The 26,458-nt window shown below is 39.3% G+C and overlaps 1 protein-coding gene across 3 annotated transcripts in view; it reads right to left on the bottom strand.

Annotated features, from left to right (window-relative positions):
- Positions 1-5,388: 5,388 nt before the first annotated feature.
- LOC133638794 (phospholipid phosphatase-related protein type 1-like) overlaps positions 5,389-26,458 on the bottom strand; it is a 132,402-nt gene continuing 111,332 nt past the window's right edge. For 2 of the 3 annotated variants that reach the window (XM_062031749.1, XM_062031748.1), the window contains exons 5-8: positions 19,580-19,830; positions 17,458-17,634; positions 12,626-12,757; positions 5,389-5,667 (exon numbers count right to left, since the gene is read on the bottom strand). In XM_062031749.1, coding sequence (XP_061887733.1) covers positions 5,623-5,667; positions 12,626-12,757; positions 17,458-17,634; positions 19,580-19,830 — 605 coding nt within the window. In that variant the 3' untranslated portion in view covers positions 5,389-5,622. Of the gene's footprint in view, positions 5,668-11,353; positions 12,318-12,625; positions 12,758-17,457; positions 17,635-19,579; positions 19,831-26,458 lie in introns of those variants that run through there. The other variant, XM_062031750.1, reaches the window with a different exon arrangement.

Below are 26,458 nucleotides of genomic sequence, written 5' to 3' on the forward strand. Positions count from 1 at the left end.
TGACATTTATTGGTTAAATGATCTTATTGTGTAACATTTATTGGTTAAATGATCTTATTGTGTGACATTTATTGGTTAAATGATCATATTGCGTGACATTTATTGGTTAAATGATCTTATTGTGTGACATTTATTGGTTAAATGATCTTATTGTGTGACATTTATTGGTTAAATGATCTTATTGTGTGACATTTATTGGTGAAATGATCTTATTGTGTGACATTTATTGGTTAAATGATCTTATTGTGTAACATTTATTGGTTAAATGATCTTATTGTGTGACATTTATTGGTTAAATGATCATATTGCGTGACATTTATTGGTTAAATGATCTTATTGTGTGACATTTATTGGTTAAATGATCTTATTTTGTGACATTTATTGGTTAAATGATCTTATTGTGTGACATTTATTGGTTAAATGATCTTATTGTGTAACATTTATTGGTTAAATGATCTTATTGTGTGACATTTATTGGTTAAATGATCTTATTGTGTGACATTTATTGGTTAAATGATCTTATTGTATGACATTTATTGGTTAAATGATCTTATTGTGTGACATTTATTGGTTAAATGATCTTATTGTGTGACATGTATTGGTTAAATGATCTTATTGTGTGACATTTATTGGTTAAATGATCTTATTGTGTGACATTTATTGATTAAATGATCTTATTGTGTGACATTTATTGGTTAAATGATCTTATTGTGTGACATTTATTGGTTAAATGATCTTATTGTGTGACATTTATTGATTAAATGATCTTATTGTGTGACATTTATTGGTTAAATGATCTTATTGTGTGACATTTATTGGTTAAATGATCTTATTGTGTGACATTTATTGGTTAAATGATCTTATTGTGTGACATTTATTGGTTAAATGATCTTATTGTGTGACATTTATTGGTTAAATGATCTTATTGTGTGACATTTATTGGTTAAATGATCTTATTGTGTGACATTTATTGGTTAAATGATCTTATTGTGTGACATTAGTTAATGTTAAATGATCTTATTGTGTAACATTTATTGGTTAAATGATCTTATTGTGTGACATTTATTGGTTAAATGATCTTATTGTGTGACATTTATTGGTTAAATGATCTTATTGTGTAACATTTATTGGTTAAATGATCTTATTGTGTGACATGTATTGGTTAAATGATCTTATTGTGTGACATTTATTGGTTAAATGATCTTATTGTGTGACATTTATTGGTTAAATGATCTTATTGTGTGACATTTATTGGTTAAATGATCTTATTGTGTGACATTTATTGGTTAAATGATCTTATTGTGTGACATTTATTGGTTAAATGATCTTATTGTGTGACATTTATTGGTTAAATGATCTTATTGTGTGACATTTATTGGTTAAATGATCTTATTGTGTGACATTTATTGGTTAAATGATCATATTGTGTAACATTTATTGGTTAAATGATCATATTGCGTAACATTTATTGGTTAAATGATCTTATTGTGTGACATTTATTGGTTAAATGATCTTATTGTGTGACATTTATTGGTTAAATGATCTTATTGTGTGACATTTATTGGTTAAATGATCTTATTGTTTGACATTTATGGGTTAAATGATCTTATTGTGTGACATTTATTGGTTAAATGATCTTATTGTGTGACATTTATTGGTTAAATGATCTTATTGTGTGACATTTATTGGTTAAATGATCTTATTGTGTGACATTTATTGGTTAAATGATCTTATTGTGTGACATTTATTGGTGAAATGATCTTATTGTGTGACATTTATTGGTTAAATGATCTTATTGTGTAACATTTATTGGTTAAATGATCTTATTGTGTGACATTTATTGGTTAAATGATCATATTGCGTGACATTTATTGGTTAAATGATCTTATTGTGTGACATTTATTGGTTAAATGATCTTATTGCGTAACATTTATTGGTTAAATGATCTTATTGTGTGACATTTATTGGTTAAATGATCTTATTGTGTGACATTTATTGGTTAAATGATCTTATTGTGTGACATTTATTGGTTAAATGATCTTATTGTGTGACATTTATTGGTTAAATGATCTTATTGTGTGACATTTATTGGTTAAATGATCTTATTGTGTGACATTTATTGGTTAAATGATCTTATTGTGTGACATTTATTGGTTAAATGATCTTATTGTGTGACATTTATTGGTTAAATGATCTTATTGTGTGACATTTATTGGTTAAATGATCTTATTGTGTGACATTTATTGGTTAAATGATCTTATTGTGTGACATTTATTGGTTAAATGATCTTATTGTGTGACATTTATTGGTTAAATGATCTTATTGTGTGACATTTATTGGTTAAATGATCTTATTGTGTGACATTTATTGGTTAAATGATCTTATTGTGTGACATTTATTGGTTAAATGATCTTATTGTGTGACATTTATTGGTTAAATGATCTTATTGTGTGACATTTATTGGTTAAATGATCTTATTGTGTGACATTTATTGGTTAAATGATCATATTGTGTAACATTTATTGGTTAAATGATCATATTGCGTAACATTTATTGGTTAAATGATCTTATTGTGTGACATTTATTGGTTAAATGATCTTATTGTGTGACATTTATTGGTTAAATGATCTTATTGTGTGACATTTATTGGTTAAATGATCTTATTGTTTGACATTTATGGGTTAAATGATCTTATTGTGTGACATTTATTGGTTAAATGATCTTATTGTGTGACATTTATTGGTTAAATGATCTTATTGTGTGACATTTATTGGTTAAATGATCTTATTGTGTGACATTTATTGGTTAAATGATCTTATTGTGTGACATTTATTGGTGAAATGATCTTATTGTGTGACATTTATTGGTTAAATGATCTTATTGTGTAACATTTATTGGTTAAATGATCTTATTGTGTGACATTTATTGGTTAAATGATCATATTGCGTGACATTTATTGGTTAAGTGATCTTATTGTGTGACATTTATTGGTTAAATGATCTTATTGTGTGACATTTATTGGTTAAATGATCTTATTGTGTGACATTTATTGGTTAAATGATCTTATTGTGTAACATTTATTGGTTAAATGATCTTATTGTGTGACATTTATTGGTTAAATGATCTTATTGTGTGACATTTATTGGTTAAATGATCTTATTGTGTGACATTTATTGGTGAAATGATCTTATTGTGTGACATTTATTGGTTAAATGATCTTATTGTGTAACATTTATTGGTTAAATGATCTTATTGTGTGACATTTATTGGTTAAATGATCATATTGCGTGACATTTATTGGTTAAATGATCTTATTGTGTGACATTTATTGGTTAAATGATCTTATTGCGTAACATTTATTGGTTAAATGATCTTATTGTGTGACATTTATTGGTTAAATGATCTTATTGTGTGACATTTATTGGTTAAATGATCTTATTGTGTGACATTTATTGGTTAAATGATCTTATTGTGTGACATTTATTGGTTAAATGATCTTATTGTGTGACATTTATTGGTTAAATGATCTTATTGTGTGACATTTATTGGTTAAATGATCTTATTGTGTGACATTTATTGGTTAAATGATCTTATTGTGTGACATTTATTGGTTAAATGATCTTATTGTGTGACATTTATTGGTTAAATGATCTTATTGTGTGACATTTATTGGTTAAATGATCTTATTGTGTGACATTTATTGGTTAAATGATCTTATTGTGTGACATTTATTGGTTAAATGATCTTATTGTGTGACATTTATTGGTTAAATGATCTTATTGTGTGACATTTATTGGTTAAATGATCTTATTGTGTGACATTTATTGGTTAAATGATCTTATTGTGTGACATTTATTGGTTAAATGATCTTATTGTGTGACATTTATTGGTTATATGATCTTATTGTGTGACATTTATTGGTTAAATGATCTTATTGTGTGACATTTATTGGTTAAATGATCTTATTGTGTGACATTAGTTAATGTTAAATGATCTTATTGTGTGACATTTATTGGTTAAATGATCTTATTGTGTAACAGTTATTGGTTAAATGATCTTATTGTGTGACATTTATTGGTTAAATGATCTTATTGTGTAACATTTATTGGTTAAATGATCTTATTGTGTAACATTTATTGGTTAAATGATCTTATTGTGTAACATTTATTGGTTAAATGATCTTATTGTGACATTTATTGGTTAAATGATCTTATTGTGTGACATTTATTTGTTAAATGATCATATTGTGAAACATTTATGGGTTAAATGATCTTATTGTGTGACATTTATTGGTTAAATGATCTTATTGTGTGACATTTATTGGTTAAATTATCTTATTGTGTAACATTTATTGGTTAAATGATCTTATTGTGTGACATTTATTGGTTAAATGATCTTATTGTGTGACATTTATTGGTTAAATGATCTTATTGTGTAACATTTATTGGTTAAATGATCTTATTGTGTGACATTTATTGGTTAAATGATCTTATTGTGTGACATTTATTGGTTAAATGATCTTATTGTGTAACATTTATTGGTTAAATGATCTTATTGTGTGACATTTATTGGTTAAATGTTCTTATTGTGTGACATTTATTGCCAGGTTCCTTCATGACTGTTTTGCCTTTGTAGATTTTCCCCAATGTTTAGTTTTACTTTCATTGTCAGCTCTGTGTCTTCCCTCTTTTTCCACTTCCTGTGCAGGTGGAGATGTAATGGACACACCTGCCTCCAGTGGGTGATTGGTGCACTCACATGTTGACAATCACCATCTGAGTGCTTTACATGCCAGCACCAGTCGTCCTTTTGCGTTTCCACTCATGGTTGACTTTATCTTCCCACGTTGGTGCTCTTCCTTTTCTTATTCTTTATTTACTGTTATCTAACAAAGGAACTTCTGCTCACACACCGCCTGCCTTCTCTGCATCCTGGGACCACGCCAACAATGCCAAGCCACAACTTATGAAATATGTTGTTGGTGAGAGGATGAGTTTAGCTGAGATGATTAAATGCAAGTTGTGTTGACAGTTCTGAACTTTTGACTTCAGATTGGACTAAAGTTTGTTAGCAATCGAAACAAACTGCAAACCAAAAAGAATATTAAAAAAGTAATCTAGTAAATAAAGTTAAATATGTATTGAGTTTGTGGCTAGATTAGATCATATTTTGAGTTATGGTAACGTTTTATTTGTCTAGAAATGACACAAAATACCTTTTTTCAACTGACATGTTTTACTTGAATTGTTTTTCAAGGTTAGGTGTCCTTTTTGACATTGAAACATGAATTGAAGGTATCGTACCCAGAAAATGTTTCCTTTCCAAAGAACCAAAGCCGTATATGAGGCGGTGTATTGTTTGGATAGTCAAGTATTGAATGCACAATGGTTATACGTAGACCCACTTTAATATAAAACATGATTTTATACACAATGTGGAAGACAAACAAGCACACTTGGTTGCTACAGACTATTTTAATTTGAGAACAAACCAAGTCAATAAAATATTTGCAGCATTTCAAATGAAAGACAATTAGAATCACCATTTTCAATCATGAATTCTTATAAAACATCTTGACTTCTCTCTTCATGCTGGGCCTTTTTCTTCCAGAAGGAAACGGAGTCACAACATGGCGTCACAATCCACTGCTAGGTGGGGGAGGGGCACCTCGAGGAGGAAAGGTGAAGCGCTCGTTAGCCGGGTTCACCTTTCGGAAAGGTAATCCAACAAAAACTGGGCAAGACTTAAGATTTTCTCCTTTATGTTTCCAAACAAATCAGACATTTTTGTTTTATTGCCACTACATTTGACAGCATTGGAAACACTTTTTGAAATCATGTCCTGTCAGTAAGGAACGAAGCCCGGATGGTGAAGTTTCTTTGTGCGGATGTCAAATTCTACTGACTCTTGTTTGGATCTTCCAAGGGCCACAATCAATCAGGCCCCTGATTGCCGGCTCCTGTGGTCAGCTAGTCTGCTCCAAGAAGTGGAACTCTATACAGTTTTTAGAGGGCAACATGGTGGGGGGTTTTAGGCCGTCTGCAGAGCTGCCAACTCTGTCACATTCTGCAGTAGACTGAAGTTAATCTTAGAACATTCTAGCAAAGATAGACTTCAAACTAACTTTAAGAATTGTAGTATTTACAACTTCCTCTTATCAACCGATGGCAAAACTCGGACTTGCCTTGATGGTCATCTTCTCAAAGACTTATTGTCCCCCTGCAAAGACTGGTCCCTAACTTGGTGAGAACCCATCTGGCCCTCAAGCAGTTCTCCTGGCATGGACGATACGGGAAACAAATAATTATTGATGGAGGCTCATTTCTGTCAGCTGCAGAGAGCTGATCACTGAATGAGATCAATGTTGTCGTTTTCATCTCTGACCTGTTTGAATAAATGTTGTTCAAGGAGATCTGCACTTTTTGGGGAATTTTGTTCGCAATTATTATGAACGACATGTCCACGGATGGATTTTTTTTAATGCATTCGAATTTGTAATTCAAATTAAATAAATAATTATTCAGAATCCACCAACAATACTTCAATTACATGTTGTGACCTGAATACTAACCAAGTATTAGTGATATTGTTATTATAAGTGCTGACGCAGACAAACTATTTATAGCACAATCACAATGAATAAAGTATTCCTGATTCTGATTCCTGTGTCCCTATGTTTACATCATCTGCTGCCTTCTTGCTCCCTGGAAGTTTGTTCTAGATCATATATCATACCTCTCACTTGGACAGAAGAAGTCTGAGTAGGTATTTCAACAAGTTGGGACACTTTGACAGCCAATAAGGACCCGAAACTGGTGAGAACGACAGGAAAAGACGCTTGTTCACCCTTCTGCCCCCTACCTAGTTTCTTCCTGAGGATTATGAAACATTCTTCATCTAAATGGGAATATATCCACATCCCAGTAGTCGACATCCTAATGACAACAGAGCTTGTACAGTAAGTGATCTTTTATTCTGTTTGTTGGCTCTCATAAAGTCTGCAGTGAGTAATAATCAGTGATGAAGAAAAAGCAAATGTGATGATGAATGTGCCACGTATGTTTAAAATGAGCAAAATACGTAAATATTAAATGTTACTACATGACATATGTACTTACGTCATGAATAGAAAACCTCAATGGAGGTGTTTGGATGTATATTTAAGGGCTTTATAGGCGCGGCTCCCATAGGCGTAAGCAGACTTTTGATCGCATTGATTCAATATTTAGAATGCAAAAAAGACAACAAAAACACATCCATCGTCAGTCATGTCTTCCGTTATGAACGGTAGCCCAAATTCCAACAAAAAAGTTCAGTCCTCCTTGAAATCTTTCAGAAGGACCTGGACTCTGACAGTTCAAACTCAGAACTCGGGCAGAGTCTAACATTAAAAATCCCCCACATTGTGTGGATATCAAATATTTGCCGGACATTGATAGGATGACAACCCCCCCCCCCCCCCCCCCCCCCACACTGGCTCCATCGCCCTTGTCCTTGCCTTCTTTCCTTGCTCATCCAATCACCAGTCAGGACACATTCAGGGCCCCTGGGAAACAATAGAACTCCAACACTACACAGTCTCAAGATGTTATCTAAAAACTACCATTTTCCTGTTGCCCTGCCATTTCAAATAATTTCCCGTAAAAGGATAATAATAATAATAATTCTCTCTGGTAGCGCAAGTGACGGAATCCTTGCATGAACCACAGCAATCTAGGCCGGGTGTTGTTGTTGTTTGTCGGCAGTCGGGTGCTGAAAAATCTCCCGGGTTGCAAACATGAAATGTTGGCAGCCCTGCGGTCTGCAGTTTTAAAAGAAGCATTAGAAAGACTTCTAATTAGTCTCCAATGTCAAATCAAAGACATTTATTAGATGCGATTGCAATCAGCGCCTCCTAATAGATTGATTGTTGTCTGCTCTTGATGTGAAGTGTTGTCTTGTACACACCAGCAGGACAACTACAATCTTAGTGACGTCCTTCTCAACCTGCCAACGCTAGTCTTCACACACCACAACATGTGCTTATACAAAATGGAGTAGTCTGCCAACTGTCAATATATTAAACTGTCAATATATTAAATATAAAATGTAGTAGTCTGCCAACTGTCAATATATTAAATATCAAATGTAGTAGTCTGCCAACTGTCAATTTATCAAACTGTCAATATATTAAATATAAAATGTAGTAGTCTGCCAATTGTCAAAAATCTACATTTCATGCTAGACAATCATGTTGGTTGACTTGCGACAGTTCCTGGTTGAGGAGTGGAAGGCCGTCCCACAGCAGGTAATTCTGGTGAATGTGTGGTTTGTGATTAAGACGTCTGATTGGTTGTTAGACAACAATCCAGCAGAAAACACAAAGCAAGAGTCAAGAGCAACAATTTTACATTTGTGCTGTTCTTTCCATAAATGGATGTTCCTTACGACGGGGCATTATTTCAAAGGTGAATAAAAACGCTTCCCAACGGTTTAGCATTTGTTGGCACATGACATAAAATAATCTACCAAACACAAAAGTGTATTTGATGTTTCTGTCGACCAGGATTTAAATGGAGTGTTGTGGTACAGGCTAACGTTAGCCTAACATAAACACTTTGAGGAGAATTTGCCCTAAAGAAAAAAACCACATCAGGACAAAAATAGAGTAGATCATTGAATTGAAGCAACTGGACTCTTTTTGTTTGCTAAAGACATTTTACATTTCACCCAAAATGTTTCTACAGCTCAAAATTTTAGGTATGAAGATTCCATATTTATGTCTGGAGTGGGTGTGTCTCCTGGGCGTGGTCACCGTAAGAGATGGTATGGTGGCAGGTGAACGAGCATCCTGACCATCAGTCAAACAACTTTGGAGATATGCGTTAGCCTAACATCCTGACACCTCTCGCCCAAAGATTGTCTCCTTACACGGGAAGAGTGGCCACTGACAAGCTGTTTTGCTACTTGGGAGGCCAATAACCCATCGGTGGCAAAACAGCTCGTTAGTGGCCAGTCTTCCTCGTGTGGAATGAGACCTTTTTTGGGGGAGAGATGTTAGGAAATTAATCAAATGAATCCCCCTCCCCCCAAACAATGTCTTACTCCACAGGAGGAGTGTCCACTGACCAGCTATCATTCCACCAGGAAGGTGAATAACTCATTGGTGGCAAAACAGCTCGTTAGTGGTCATTCTTACTAGTGTGGAACGAGACAATATATGAGAAAGAGATATTAACACGTTAAAGAAACATCTCCTCACTAAAGATTGTCTCATTCCATGATAAGAGTGACCAGCAAGGTGTATAACCAATTGGTTAGTGGCTACTTATCCCATGGAATGAGACAATTTGTGGCAAAAGATGTCAGGACATGAAATAAAAACAACTTGTAAGTGGCCATTTTTATTAGTGTGTAACGAGACATCATGTAGAGGAGAAATGTGTTTGTCTGATGTCTCTCTGGGAAGACTGCTCACTTGCTAGTGTGGAATGATACAATATTTGGGGCAGAGATGTCAAGACATTAGACAAAATGCATCTCTCTCTCGAGGAAGAACGGCCAATAACAAGTTGTTTTCGCCAAAACAGATCATCTTTGGCCACTCTTCCTATGGAACGAGACAATCTTTGCGGGAGAGATTTGTTTGTGCTGACATCTCTTAAGAATGTCCACTGACAAGTCCACAAATGAGTTTTCTTGGTGGTGAAAAAGCTTGTCAGTGGCCACACTTCCTGTTGAATGAGACAATCAATGAAGGAGGGATTTGTTTGTCTAACGTCCTGACACCTCCCCAAAGAATGTCTCATTCCAGACGGTGAAGAATGTCCACTCAAGTTTTTGCCACCAATGAAAAACAGCTGGTCAGTGGCCACTCTTTCCATGGATTGAGACAATCTTTGCGGGAGAGTTGTGTGATGTGTGTTGGGTTTGTCTAATGTGCTGACATCTCCCCCAAAGAAGGTCTCATTCTGTGGGAAGAGTGGTCACTAACAAGTGGTTTTGCCACCAATTAGGCATCCGACCGTCATTTAGCAGTCATGTCCGACCACAATCGACCTCTCTGTTTGTCTAATGTGCTGACATCTCCCCCAAAGAAGGTCTCATTCCACACTGTGAAGAATTTTCCACTCAAGTTTTTGCCACCAATGAAAAACAGCTGGTCAGTGGCCACTCTTTCCATGGATTGAGACAATCTTTGCGGGAGAGTTGTGTGATGTGTGTTGGGTTTGTCTAATGTGCTGACATCTCCCCCAAATACGGTCTCATTCTGTGGGAAGAGTGGTCACTAACAAGTGGTTTTGCCACCAATTAGGCATCCAACCGTCATTTAGCAGTCATGTCCGACCACAATCGACCTCTCTGTTTGTCTAATGTGCTGACATCTCCCCCAAAGAAGGTCTCATTCCATGGAAGAGTGGTCACTAACAAGTGCTTTTGCCACCAATTAGGCATGCGACCGTCATTTAGCAGTTATGTCCGACCACAACGACCTCTCTGTTTGTGTAATGTGCTGACATCTCCCCCAAAGAAGGTCTCATTCTGTGGGAAGAGTGGTCACTAACAAGTGGTTTTGCCACCAATAAGGCATCCGACCGTCATTTAGCAGTCATGTCCGACCACAACGACCTCTCTGTTTGTCTAATGTGCTGACATCTCCCCCAAAGAAGGTCTCATTCCACACGGTGAAGAATGTCCACTCAAGTTTTTGCCACCAATGAAAAACAGCTGGTCAGTGGCCACTCTTTCCATGGATTGAGACAATCTTTGCGGGAGAGTTGTGTGATGTGTGTTGGGTTTGTCTAATGTGCTGACATCTCCCCCAAATACGGTCTCATTCTGTGGGAAGAGTGGTCACTAACAAGTGGTTTTGCCACCAATAAGGCATCCGACCGTCATTTAGCAGTCATGTCCGACCACAACGACCTCTCTGTTTGTCTAATGTGCTGACATCTCCCCCAAAGAAGGTCTCATTCCACACGGTGAAGAATTTTCCACTCAAGTTTTTGCCATCAATGAAAAACAGCTGGTCAGTGGCCACTCTTTCCATGGATTGAGACAATCTTTGCGGGAGAGTTGTGTGATGTGTGTTGGGTTTGTCTAATGTGCTGACATCTCCCCCAAATACGGTCTCATTCTGTGGGAAGAGTGGTCACTAACAAGTGGTTTTGCCACCAATTAGGCATCCGACCGTCATTTAGCAGTCATGTCCGACCACAACGACCTCTCTGTTTGTCTAATGTCATGACATCTCCCCCAAAGAAGGTCTCATTCCACACTGTGAAGAATGTCCACTCAAGTTTTTGCCACCAATGAAAAACAGCTGGTCAGTGGCCACTCTTCCCATGGATTGAGACAATCTTTGCGGGAGAGTTGTGTGATCTGTGTTGGGTTTGTCTAATGTGCTGACATCTCCCCCAAATACGGTCTCATTCTGTGGGAAGAGTGGTCACTAACAAGTGGTTTTGCCACCAATTAGGCATCCGACCGTCATTTAGCAGTCATGTCCGACCACAATCGACCTCTCTGTTTGTCTAATGTGCTGACATCTCCCCCAAAGAAGGTCTCATTACATGGAAGCGAGTTGTTTTGCCAACAAACAAGAGGAGTCCAGTTAACTCGATTCAACCTTTGCAGATGACCAGGATGAGAGAATGTACACATACAGTACAGGAGATAGTTGCAGCTGAATGTGTTTTATGATCCAGCGCTCGGTGTGTAGGATTATGATACCAAAACATATCAAAGTTTACAGCAGGCAAACGGGTCCAAAAGGATCGTTATTGAACAGATTAACAAAAATCTTTACAAAATCCGACCTGACAAGGTCAATTCATACACAACCATCATAAAAAGAACAATTGTATTTTTTTTCTGTACAAATGACAAACATCACAGAATGACAACATCAACGTTGCTAATTGTACATTTTCAGACTTGGGGGCGCAGGAGAGAGACAACAGAGGAGAGTCACCTGACAGGAAGTGATGTAACACAGAGGTGTGCAGGTGGGTTACAGCCATTGCTCATACAAAAATGTGCAAAAACACCATCGTTGAACTGAAAACAGAACACCTCCCGTGTGGCAATGACTTGTATGGAGAAACAATCTGTGCTTGTTTGGAATAGCGAAGCCCCACGTCAACCATCACAAACATGTTGGACTTTGCCCCGGCCGGGCGTGAAGGAGACAATACATCAGTGTTTGATTTTGTTAAGCAATCGAAGCCACGCCACATGCGTCCTTGTCATTGTGTCTGGAAGTGCTGTGGAGACGCAAACGTGACCCGGTGCTGCCCCCTTAGTCATGTGACCTCCGTCATTGACGCCGAGTGGTTCTGCAGATGGACGTGGGAGGACGGGAGGAAGGTTATTGTGAGAGGGAGAGGTGAAGGCAGAGAGGAGAAGTGTCAGGAAGGAGCTGGTGTTAGTGCTTCATCGGGGAGACGCAGACAAGGTGCATGCATGTACGCTCATGCCTTGATGAGTCATTTGTAAAGAAAGAAAGAAAAGCACTTTCTGTCTCACTAAACCCCAAACCAGGACAAATTGCCGCAGATTTCAGCGAATTAAGTATCCGCAAATAGAGCCTGAAAGCCTTGAGGGAACACTGCCAATGAATAGATTGTGTGTTTGTGGCAGCTACCTGTGCACTGAGGGTCTCCAGAGGACTCTCCACGCGGGGGAACGTCATCAGGGGGAGGCCACGGTAGTCTTCGCTCTTCTGTTTAGCGGCCGCACCGTGGACGCCTTTGAAGTTGTTCACCACGCACACACCCTGCAATGGTGGGACACGTAAGAAGAAGTCTCTTTGCATTTACTTCACCTTTTATCATGTAACGCAGGAGCCTACTCCAGGATTTAGCATCAAGCGTGTTGCATGTGCCGTAGAAGTAGGACTTGCTATGCGGATTCAGCCAGTGCCTAAAAGTTTGACGGCCTCCTTCTCCCACAGTTTTTATCGTATCAGACCGTTGGAGTTCCAGTATCAAAATCCACCGACCCCGAAAGAGACAAGTGGTAGAAAATGGACAGACGGGTTGTGTGTCTTCCTGGTGGAACAACAGCTTGTCAGTGGCCACTGTTGCCGTGAAATTAGACATTATTTAGGGATAAATGTGTTTTTTTATTGTCCTGACATTCCCCCCCAGAGAATGTCTCATTCCACACTAGGAAGAATGACCACTAACACGTTGTTGCGTCACTTTGTTGTTATTCACCTTCCAGGTGGCCACTCTTCCCCTTGAATGAGACATTCTTTGGGGAAGACATTTCTTGGTCTAATGTCGCAACATTACTCACCCAAATAATGTATCATTCCACAAAAAGAAGGATGGCCACTAATATAGTGTAAGTTTATTTTCCACAAAGTGCTACAGTTTGGTATGGCACATGACATGTTGCATTTTCCTTGTACTGAAACTATCCAGAGGTTTGCTGTGTGTTGATTGGTCGACAAAGATGTGTCTGACTTCTTCCACATTTGAAGGATTGATAAGAAAACCAAAACTGCAATTTGAAATGACAATTATTTAGATTCATGCTGTGGAACCGTGGGCCTGGTCAGGATTCACCTGAAAAGCAAGAGTTCCCCTTTAAGACTTTGATTGTAGCATGCTTGAAAGTTATTCCTCCTTGTTTTAATGTTACGTCTTGTGATGAAACGTCTCTTGGTTTATCCTTAGGTTTCTGTTAATGCAAGGTAAAAAGATAACCCTCCCACAGGCTATCCATGTCCTTACGTGACCCAGCAAATGAAGCTCAATGTAAGTGTCACTACAAATGGAAGCTGGCACTGTAAATCCGGGTGTTTGTCACTTGTGTTGATGACAGATGTTATCTAGTCCTGCACAAAACCTTATTTTAGGTTAACCATTCAATCTTTTGTTCTGATAGTGAAAGACAATATCTGCATCCTATTGGTGTTTCTTGTCATCCAGGCGCAGAGATTGTTTCTTGGGCAGCAGCTTAGAAAATCCCATTAAACATATTCAGACACTGCAGACGAGAAGATATCATATTTTGTTGTATCCGTAGAAACAAACCTCTAAGGCCTTTAATCTCCCAGGTCGTTGTCTACTTTTCTAAAAACAGTAAACGGTGAAGGCTTGAAAACTCTTACTTGAATCAAAGATGTAAAGGAACATTTTACCCTTAAGTCGAACGACACCCAACAAACTAACTAAATTAAAAGAAATATCCCTAAAAGCAGCACTCGTCCGAAGTAAGTCCTAGGATTAACGTCATTTCCTTGTAGGATTGTGTTGGATTACCTCCGCATGAATTAAGATGAACACTTTTCCTGATTTATTTTCCCATTAATCAAATGTGGGTCTTCTGCCATCGGCCTTTAGCTCTGTGAAAGGCTCAATAGGAGCTCTTACTCACAAGCAATGACCTGGCAGTCTTAGGATAACTCAAGTCACTCCTCGGCTGCGAGAGCAGGGATCGTACAGTACAGGCTGGTCCGTCAACCCTTCATTCGGCAGCAGATGACTATCCAGGTGATCTGCTACATCAGAACTGTTGGACCCACATGGAAGTAAAAAATCATCTTCTTCATTATTTCAAGGTTACAACTTAAAAGGGTCAAATTATGATGTTTTTTCCATTTTTAGAACACTTTATTTTGGTCTATAAAACAGGTAATGATGGTTATTTGGTCAACATGTTGCATAGATTTTGTTTTATAGACCTGTATCAGTGGCCTAGTGGTTAGAAAGTCCGCCCTGAGATCGGTAGGTTGGAGTTCAAATCCCAGCCGAGTCATACCAAAGACTATAAAAATGGGACCCATAACCTCCCATAAACTCAGCAACACGGGTTGGAGTTGGGGGTTAAGTCACCAAAATGATTCCCGGGCGCGGCGCCGCTGCTGCCCACTGCTCCCCAAGGGGATGGGTCAAATGCAGAGGACAAATGTCACCACATCTAGTGTGTGTGTGACAATCATTGGTATCTTTAATCTTTATTTTCAAGCCAATTTTTGGCCGCCTTCAAATACGGCTTGTTTTGCGAGGCGAAGTTGTTGGATGACCTCCTTACCACGCCCCCTCACGCTGACTAGCCTTTCGTCCACGTCCTGGCAGAAGTTTACTACACTAGTTTTTTTGTTTTGCTAGAATCGTATGGAATATGGACATTAGTGATCGCCAACATCCATCTAATTGTAACATGACTTACACGACAACACAACATTCCAAATGATATAGCGAGACCAGTGGCTCACCGTAGTTTGTTGTCGGCACAAGGAGGGAACTACGCCGGGGACAGAAAGTACGAAAGCCTTGCTGCAAATCTGATACTATACGCTAAGGTTAAACTTCTACCGAGTCATTATCTCTCCAATGCTAAATATTGGAAGTATGCATGGGTATATTAACCGTAAAACGCTTTTCTATTCTACATAATGTTAGTACTTTTACTGCACTGCTGCTTCAAAACCTTGTAAACAATTGAGGCTGTATTGTTAGCAAAGCTACGGCCCAAGCTACCTAATCGTTCACAAGACTCACAAACTTAATAACAGATTATATTGCTAACTGGTCCAATGCAAAACATGGGCACTGATCCAATTAAAAGTAGTTTTTAGGAAGATAATTCTTTATTTTGGCAGAAGAAGGTGACGCTGATGTCTTACAGTAGAAGGCTAAGATAGCTACACAACAACGTATCAGTCACACATTTCTAACCTACTGTTATTATTTACCGTTTGATTGTCTCCTCTATTGCTATAAATAGTAGTCACCAAGCCTGCCATTAAAAGTAGTTTTTTGTGGGAAAATCCATCTGTGGTTGAAGCAAAATTATCTTTGCACAAACTGAAGCAACTTCTTAACAGTTGAAGGCACAATGCAACGAATCATAAAAGTTAAAATGAAGGCACTTTTTACTTCAGATGAGGCAGAAAGTTTGTGTCGTGACTTGTGCTGGTTGAAGCAAACAAACAACAAAGCATTGGCCTTCATTGGAAGATGATGTCGAGGCACAGCCGGATTGATTAAAATAGGCGGACTCCCGCAGGGATGTTTGGGTAAATCTCCACCATATATGCATAATCCGCTGACGTTACACTTCAACAAAACGTCACACAAAATTCCAAAAGGATATTTTGGAGCAAGTAAGAAGCAATGCAAGATTGTGTTACAAATATCGCTGCCATGCCTCCACGGTTTGAAGTTATGCAGATCCCAAATACACATTAGCAAATAAACATAAATGTGTGAGCTACAGTGCTAACAGACATTCAAACTACTGCCAGGGAATGGAAGGATAAATGAATCGACATGCGTTTTTGTTTTGTTCGTCTTTCGTTTCCTAACAGGCTGTAGGAGAGTTCACTTTTTGCATTGGATTTCTTCATAAAACACTTTGCTGTTGCTGCGCCTAGCACAGGTTGATGGGAGTCTCTAGTCTAGCGTAAGATCACAGTCGTGCTGACGTAGCAAAGCAGTGGGTGGACACAATGGGCCGTAGGGTCAATAGATGTCTCTGACTTAAACACTTGGATATTTTCCAATGTGTTTGTCATCCATTTTATTTGCCTGCTGATATAAGTTATTCCAGCCAGAGTGAGAGAAACGCCATCTCCATTCATCCCGAGGTCTTGCATGTATGGAAACTGACAATAACAAATCTTTGAAGTCCTGAAGTCCATGACTCGGATGTTCTTTGGGTTTGTGTCTCCTCGAGCATTTTTAAAGGTAAACATGAAATATGATATCTGTGATTGTTGATCAGGCAGCAAGAAAAAACCCACCACAGGATAATCGGTCTGGATAATCTTCATGAGACATCCGATAATCGGGCCTTTGATACCTTTGGTCGGAACTGTGTCCGAATTGTGATTGTCAGTGTCTTCTTTTGAACGCAATCCTCTTCTGCTTCACTTTTGTAAAAACACTGGCAGATCCATTTTACCTTTCACTTGCAAGACTTCCCTGGACACTTTCGGCAATGAGTCAGACATCGACAGCTAAAATTCTGCGTTAATTAACATGAAGTGTAGACCTTTATTGACAGCAGGCCAAAGCAAACTCCCCAAGAGGAAAATCAGCCTGATATTCTTTGCAGGATCTCCCTGACAGACAGACGGATGCAGGTTAAAACCTTGGCAAAGGGAACAATCCAATCCCCTGATTAAAGTGACGCTGTGTGCCAGTAAGACTTCTTTTCCTCTATACTCCCGTGTCACTCTTCCCTCCTCTTAGGCAACCTTCCTCCAGTGACACGAGAGGAGCCAACAACAATTACACCATGAAGCCCCTTAGAGTGCAGATTAGACATTTTTTTCATCTATCAGGAGCAACTTCCTTCTATGTCAGCAGATATTCCACCTAAACCTAAAACTATTACCCAGAGAGCTGAATTTTCAATTTAGTTCCATGTCCGAATAGAATCTACAAATTATTCCTAAAGAGAAAAATACAATATATTACGATAATATTTTATAATGTGTCTAGCTTCGGTTGTTCTCACCAGAAAGAGTGCGACCGCCGATCCAAGTATAAATCCAGCAACGACGTCTGAACAGTGGTTTCGGTATTCTGATACGCGGTTGAGTCCAGTAAGGAAAGCTGAGCAAAGCGTGCCCAGACACAACACGGGCTTGGCCAGGCGGCTGGACTTGGTCTTGATGGTACTGGTAATGTACATCTGGAAAAGGAGCAGAGAGTTGGTCAGGCGTGCACAAATACAAAATATCACAGACAAGACTGTTGCATTTTTGTCATTGCACAGTTTAGACCCGACCCGGCTAAGATTCAGGCCATGGGGGACTGGCCCACTCCTACTTCTAGGAAGCTTTTGCAGCAATTTCTTGGCTTTGCTCATTTCTATCGTCGGTTCAGTCGCGATTATAGTCGGGTCGTGCTGCCTCTGACTAAGATCACATTGACTAAGATTACATTTAACTGGACCCCAGAAGCTAACATGGCTTTTGCTACACTCAAATCATTATTTACATCTGCTCTTGTTTTGGCTCATCCTGATTCTGCGTCAACCTTTCTTGTCCAGTTTGATGCTTCAGACTCTGGTGTGGGGGTTGTCCTTTCTCAGCATGACTCCACCACTGGTAAGCTACACCCTTGCGCCTTCTTTTCCCGTCACCTGACACCAGCAGAGATCAATTATGATATTGGTAATCTGGAACTCCTAGCTGTTGTGTTGGCTCTGCAGGAATGGAGGTACTTGCTGGAGGGCTCTCAGGAACCATTGACCATTTACACTGACCACAAGAACTTGGAATACCTGCTCTCTGCCCAGAGACTGAACCCCAGACAAGCACGGTGGGCCTGTTCTCATTCAACTTATCTCTGACATGTCTGACGCCCTACCTAGATTGCACTCCCATGCAGTGGACAACGCCTCCCCAGAGACTGTTGTTCCATGTTCACATATTTTTAAAGGTCTTCAGTGGAGTGTGAACAAGGAAGTGGAAGAGGCACTTAAACGTTCCCCAGCACCTGCCGCCTGTCCTGTGAGTCGGCTGTTTGTTACACCTGAGCCTCATTCAAAAGTGCTGTCCTGGGCACACAGCTCCAAGCTGACTTGCCATCCGGGAGTGAATCGGACCGTTTTTCTTCTGGTGCAGCGTTTTTGGTGGCCTTCTATGAGAATGGAGACTAGAGAATTTGTGTCCGCTTTCTCTGACTGTTCTCGCAATAAGCCTTCTCTTCTGGCACCTGCTGGACTTTTAAGGCCGTTACCCATCCTCTCCGACCCTTGGTCACATATCGCTTTGAATTTTGTTACGGGACTTCCGCCTTCCAATGGCAACACAGTCATGGAGGACCGCTTTTCAAAGATGGCACATTTTGCAGTTCCACCTAGGCTACCGTCGCCCCTGGAGACTGCCAACCTCTTGACTCAGCATGTGTTCCGGTTGCACGGCATCCCGATTGTTGTGTTCTCTGACTCTCTGACGGGTGTCCACAATTTTCGTCCGCAGTAAGAAAGGTTTTCTGCAAGTCCCTGGGAGCATCACCGAGTTTGTCTTTAGGTAACCATCCACAGACAAATTGCCAGACGGAGCGAACAAACCAAGACTTGGAAGCCATTATACGCTACGTCTGCCACCAGCAACCCGCTTCATGGTCATTCAACTTGCGATGGATGGAGTATGCCCACAACTCCCTGGTTAGTTCTGCCACAGGGGTCTCTCCCTTCCACGCCGCCTGCGGTTTTCAGCCACCAGCTTTCCCATCCCTGGAGTCAGAGGTTGCACTGACGTTTGTATTGACCTGACACTGACCAATTAACAACCCGGCAACCATGGGTTAAGGCAAAGGTCTGTACAGTACAATCTGCGGAGATCCATGATTAATGGCATCATTTTTTGTGATTCATGGCATGAGTTAACTCCTTATTTTTGATATCCCTAATTTATTTATAAAATGGTGTCCCATGTTTTACAGTGCTTCACAGTAAAGGCTCTGAAATAAGAAAAAAACAATCGGAGAAGAAGGTCAACGTATAGCAGGAGGGTTTCACAGATCCCTGTGAACTTATATAATATATATATTGGGGATCAACTGTATGTATGAAGAGTTGTAATCATATTAGCAGTCATCCTAAACATGACACAATTGCAGAGTCTCACCGTCAGGTAAACAGCAGAGTAAACACTCAGCGAGGCGTCTTTGGACGGGAAAGATCGGCGAGCGTTCTCCACAATGATGGGGTTTCCGGTGCAAATGTTGCCGTTGACGATAAACTGGTGGTTGAGTCGACACTCTGTGCCGGTGTAGTTGGGTTTGCACACTGACAGGAAGTAGGGCGACAGACCGCCTGTGACCACCTGGCCTGCGTTGACAAAGATGTCCGTGGCGAAGAGGCCAAACGCAAACACGCCTGCAGACACAGATAGTAAATGTAAATAAATAAATGTAGCATTAGATAATCACACTGAATGTCACGGTCAATATTTACTGTCAAATTGGCCTATGGGTTGGGAGCCCGAGCCAAAATCATCATCTACTGCCCAAACAGCCACTATTGCAACACCTTTACTTCATTAAAGTAATAACCCAAATGATATACACTCAAATAAATGTAGTTTACACCACCGGCTGTGGCTCGGTGAAGCCTGCAGCCCGCTGATGACAACCTTTTCATTTGCAGTTATTACGCACCGGAGGAGGTAAGACAACATTTGCAGAAAAATAAGCACATGCTTATTAATTGCACAATAGTCTGGCAGAGTGCCAATAAAGCCTTAGCAGGCTGAAGTATCTCGCTGAAGGTCACGTGCTGACGTTCTTCTGCGCTGTTTGGACTGCAGGATAGTTTTAAATCAATAAGGCCAACAAGGTGGGACGGCGTGGCTCACTTGGTAGAGCGGCCGTGAAAGTTCCTGGTTCGATCCCCAGCTTCCGCCATACTAGTCGCGTTCGTTGTGTCCTTGAGCAAGACACTCCACCTTTGCTCCTGATGGATCGTGGTCAGCGCCTTGCATGGCAGCTCCCGCCATCAGTGTGTGAATGGGTGTGTGAATGTGGAAATAGTGTGAAAGACCTTTGAGTACCTTGAAGGTAGAAAAGTATAACCCATAACTAACTAGCAAGGACAGACATGTTTGAATAACACAGAATAAAGAGGTATTCTTTCAACTATATATGTATAGTTCACTGAAAACATTAGGGGTGTGCATCTCTACCTTAAATGGGGATTTAGGGTTAGGGTAACTCTAACAACCTTAACCCTAATAAATCCCAAAGTCAGGACAATTGCAGTAAAACAGCCGAGTAGAAGTGATGGCAGAAGCAAACAGTCTGAAGACAAGCGTCTGCTGACATGTATTAGTCAATATTCAGATGTTTTTGTAACACTCCACTGTCATGACGTGGACTGTCGGGGGGTTTGTTTTCCCGAGATGCAAGAGAAATTGGACCGGACAAGGCGTGAAGGTAAGGACATGATTTAATTGTAACAAAAAGAGTGAACAAAAAGCGTGCACAAGGCGGAGGTACAAACTTGGCTAATGAAAGCAAAAACTAGCACTTGGGCAAAAGCTATGAACATGAATAAACAAAAGGCTTGAACTATGAAAATGAGCAGCATGAACTGTGGTATCGCATGACATGAGCAAGACTTACTGTGGCAAGAATAGCGCATGTACAGAGCATGGAAAGATCATCAGAGTAACAGCAGATAACATGGGTAACAGCAGGTAACAGAAGTAGCATGGGTGTCAAGGGTAATGTCGCCAGGACGACCAACAGAAAATGACAGGCTTAAATACTAGTGACATGATTAGTGACAGGTGCGTGAGTCCAAATGTGAAACAGGTGAAACTAATAAGTTGTCATGGAACCAAAACAAACAAGAGTGCACAAACAGGAACTAAAAAGAGTCCAAAACCCAAACAGAACATAGCCAAACAAAAACATGATCAACAGACATGACATCCATGTTCTTATATCAATATACTACAATACTGCAATATACTGCAATACTGCAATATACTGCAATATACTGCAATATACTGCAATACTGCAATATACTGCAATATACTGCAATACTGCAATATACTGCAATACTGCAATACTGCAATATACTGCAATACTGCAATACTGCAATATACTGCAATATACTGCAATACTGCAATATACTGCAATACTGCAATATACTGCAATACTGCAATATACTGCAATACTGCAATATACTGCAATACTGCAATACTGCAATACTGCGGTGGAGCAAATGATTGTTTCCTTCCAAGAAGTCCTTCTGCAAACGTTTATAAACCATGACCACCACTTCTGATGCCTGTGATCGTTTACTTTCTGCAAGTGTTGTGTCCTCATCACGCAACAACATAGAAATAAATAAGTGCTAAATATGCACGTTTGCACTGACACCATCAGCTCGGTGAACCCAGCCGCTGGCTGTGAAATATGACTGCTGATTACTGAGCTGCCTCGCCATGAAATTGCTCTGCTTTGTATTCTCCTCAGGTGTGTTGTGATGATGATGATGATGATGATGATGATGATGATGCAGAGATGTAATTGTGTTTGAGGAAGATTTAGTGGAGGATGCATGGGACACTTGTTGAAAGAATGTCTTGCTTTATTCTTTTCTTTTTCTAATGCAAACCAGCTGAAACTTTTGCTGGCTTGGTTTGTTTTTGTCTTGTTTTAAAGGGCCTAATTGCAGCTCTGGGTGGTGCGTCTGTGCTTTAATAAAACTGCTGGAAGAAGTGACTGATTTGTAATTTACTTGTGTTGCAAAGCTGCCTCCAAACCAGAATGGAAATTGATTAAGGCAAGACAAGTTAATTTATGAAGCTCCATTTGGACGCAGAAGCAATCTGATTAGCATTCAATAAATGACGGCAAAATAGCTGTAAGAAACTATTCAAATGCAGCACAAAGTAGCAAGCAAGTGTAAGAAGGCAAAGACAAAAATCAATAAGTGCTACTTTTTGCAGTAAGTGTGAGATAGTACTTGACTATTAGTTTTGAACTATGTGGTGACAAATACACACACTGCATGTTAGCACATTCTGTTAAGTGTTGCCGTGGCAATTGTGATATTAAACAATACAAACATGTCATAGTGTAATGGAAATTGTGATATTCAACAATACAAACATGTCATAGTGTAATGGAAATTGTGATATTATACAATACAAACATGTCATAGTGTAACTGCATTATTTGTCCGACTCATGGAACTTGTGCATAAAGCAGCACGTTGACAAAATAAATAGTTGTTGTATTTTCATCCTGCTCTCATGTTTGATGACAATTAAGTGTTCTATTCTATTCTATTCTATTCTACCTACTCGGATGGATCAAAATGTCACCACTGAGAACTGGACTGCATTCACTCCCATAGAAACGCTTGTAAAAGACTGCAAATGTCTTTAAAGTGTTTAATGAGTTCCCTCCCAACATTGCATCCGTCAGACGTCTGCATCGACTGGCTTGTGACAGCAGAGAGGAAGTTTGGCACTAATGTGACGCCATAAAGGAGCCACTTCTTCATGTCACACAAAGGTCATGGAGACTTCAGCAAGCATGTTTATTCTTTGACTAATCTTTCAATGACAACACTCATTTGCTACATTCGGCAAAGAAAGTGTGTACGATAAATATTGGACTGTTAATTATGAGGAATTATGACGTCACACAGAGGAATTGGATAATATTTTGGAAAAATGCTCCAATTAAGCGAGATTACCCGCACTCTGCTGTAGGTGAGTCAGGGTGAGCAAATGAAGCGCTCCTTTTCTCATACGTGACGCGATGCTCCTAAACTCTCCCTAAGTGCACTGTACACAAATATGACGTCACTCACTGTACACACATATGACGTCACTCACTGTACACAAATATGATGTCACTCACTGTACACAAATATGACGTCACTCTCTGTACACAAATATGATGTCACTCTATGTAAACAAATATGACGTCACTCACTGTAAACAAATATGATGTCACTCTATGTAAACAAATATGACGTCACTCACTGTACACAAATATGACGTCACTCTCTGTAAACAAATATGACGTCACTCTATGTAAACAAATATGACGTCACTCACTGTAAACAAATATGACGTCACTCTCTGTAAACAAATATGATGTCACTCACTGTAAACAAATATGACGTCACTCTCTGTAAACAAATATGACATCACTCTCTGTAAATAAATATGACGTCACTCACTGTACACAAATATGACGTCACACTCTGTAAACAAATATGACGTCACTCACTGTAAACAAATATGGCGTCACTCACTGCAAACAAATATGACATCACTCTATGTAAACAAATCTGACGTCACTCACTGTAAACAAATATGACGTCACTCTATGTAGACAAATATGACATCACTCTATGTAAACAACTATGATGTCACTCACTGTAAACAAATATGAGGTTGTGTACACACTGTAAACAAATATGGCATCACTCTCTGTAAACAAATATGGCATCACTCTCTGTAAACAAATATGGCATCACTCACTGTAAACAAATATGGCATCACTCTCTGTAAACAAAGATGGCATCACTCTCTGTAAACAAAGATGGCATCACTCTCTGTAAACAAAGATGGCATCACTCTCTGTAAACAAAGATGGCGTTGTGTATACAATAATATGGCGTCACTCGTGTGGGACTTTTTCACTGTTTCAGATGAAGATTCCTTGTTGTATGTTATGAAGTATAAATATGGCCTTAATAGTCTTCTGGGTTGACTAGCTAGTGTTTTATTCGTGTGAATATGGGACATACAGTATATTACACTTCTCTCTGCCTCATCTCATTCATGATTTATATTAATGTCTTATCCATTATTTTTTATGAAATATTGTGTTAAATGAAATAAAAATGGAAATGGCATTTTATCTCAGGCTTGATATTAGATATCTACAAATGTTGTAACATAACTTACATAATCAATATTGTGTTTCTGTCAGGACAAATGTAAAGGTACAGTTTGTCAAATCCACCTTTGCAAACTACAGTTAAAGGTAAAAGTAAAAGAATAATAAAGTTGTGGGTGTGTGACACACTTGTTTATAAGTATCCTTAAGATGCAGCTGGTGGGTTTCACTATGTAAGGCACTTTGAGTGTGGAGAGAAATGTGCTGTATAAATAAATATAATTCACTTCACTTCACAAAAAAATATCAGGCAGCCCTAAAAATAAAAACTTCTGGGCGTTGCGAAATGTTCAGCAGACAAAGTGACAAACAAGTTATAAATTAGAAAATGAGAGTCGTGTTTGACAAATATGAATCATGGCAATTTTTGCCAGATGGGACATTAAATATAAATTGTGTTTTTTCTCTGATACTAAATTTGTAAATAGTAGAGCTGCAAACAATATTCATACCTGGCAACTTTTACAATAATGTCTTGTTATTTGTCACCAAACATTCTGACTTTGACAAGGTGACTTCTTCTGATTATTTCATGAGCTTTTAAAATGACATTAGATCACAGTGGGGCACTTTTTAATTGACTAATCTTATATTCAGGCCGGATTTGTAGCCCAGCCCTTTAACATTTACTGCAGGAGTTACATGCAAATGTTCCAATATAAAGAAAATGACATAATTACATCAAACGGGCATTCAAATGGTTAAAATAAAAAAAGGATCTCAGACTGAAGTTGAATGAGAGAACTGTGAGCAAAAGAAGGAGAAAAAATATGAAGTCAGCTTTCTTTTATACTCTTAACTACCTGAGGACTTTTTTAACTTATTTCAAAGTGTCTCGTTGAAATATGAAATCATTTGTAATAAAGAATATTTAAGTTAACATAAATCCTCTTAAGAAACTTTACATTTGAAGTAACACAACCAAAGTTATTGCCGGAAACACAGCAAAAAAATGCTGAAGGTACTGAAAGAATCTGTAAGAAATAATATTACAAGTGAACATAAAGCCTCTTAAGAAAAGAACATTGTGCTGGAAGTAACAACCAAAGTTATTGCTGAAAATACATCCAAAAAATGCTGAAAGGAGAAAAAAGTTCCCCCAATATGTTTTATTTTATTCAAATACTCCATAAGTCTTAACCTGGATACAGTGGAAATCTGCATTCTTCTCCTATTGGCCGAAACACTGAATGTGGGAGCCTCCTCCCCCAACCAGACCACCACTGACATAACCCCCAACCAGACCACCACTGACATAACCCCCAACCAGACCACCACTGACATAACCCCCAACCAGACCACCACTGACATAACCCCCAACCAGACCACCACTGACATAACCCCCAACCAGACCACCACTCAGAGCTAAACATCCTCCCCCAACCAGACCACCACTGACATAACCCCCAACCAGACCACCACTGACATAACCCCCAACCAGGCCACCACTCAGACATAACCCCCAACCAGACCACCACTCAGACATAACCCACAACCAGACCACCACTGACATAACCCCCAACCAGACCACCACTGACATAACCCCAAACCAGACCACCACTCAGACATAACCCCCAACCAGACCACCACTGACATAACCCCCAACCAGACCACCACTCAGACATAACCCCCAACCAGACCACCACTGACATAACCCCCAACCAGACCACCACTCAGACATAACCCCCAACCAGACCACCACTCAGACATAACCCCCAACCAGACCACCACTGACATAACCCCCAACCAGGCCACCACTGACATAACCCCCAACCAGACCACCACTCAGACATAACCCCCAACCAGACCACAACTCAGACATAACCCCCAACCAGACCACCACTCAGACATAACCCCCAACCAGACCACCATTCAGACATAACCCCCAACCAGACCACCACTGACATAACCCCCAACCAGACCACCACTGACATAACCCCCAACCAGACCACCACTCACACATAAACGGAGCCGCAGCCCCATCAACCGCTAACATGCTAACATGCTAACATTTACATGAATAATATTCTTGGATGAATATTGAACAATCAAAGTGTGCTTTGTTCACCAAACAG

This window comes from Entelurus aequoreus, linkage group LG21 (genome assembly GCF_033978785.1).
Source record: "Entelurus aequoreus isolate RoL-2023_Sb linkage group LG21, RoL_Eaeq_v1.1, whole genome shotgun sequence".
NCBI lineage: Eukaryota > Metazoa > Chordata > Actinopteri > Syngnathiformes > Syngnathidae > Entelurus > Entelurus aequoreus.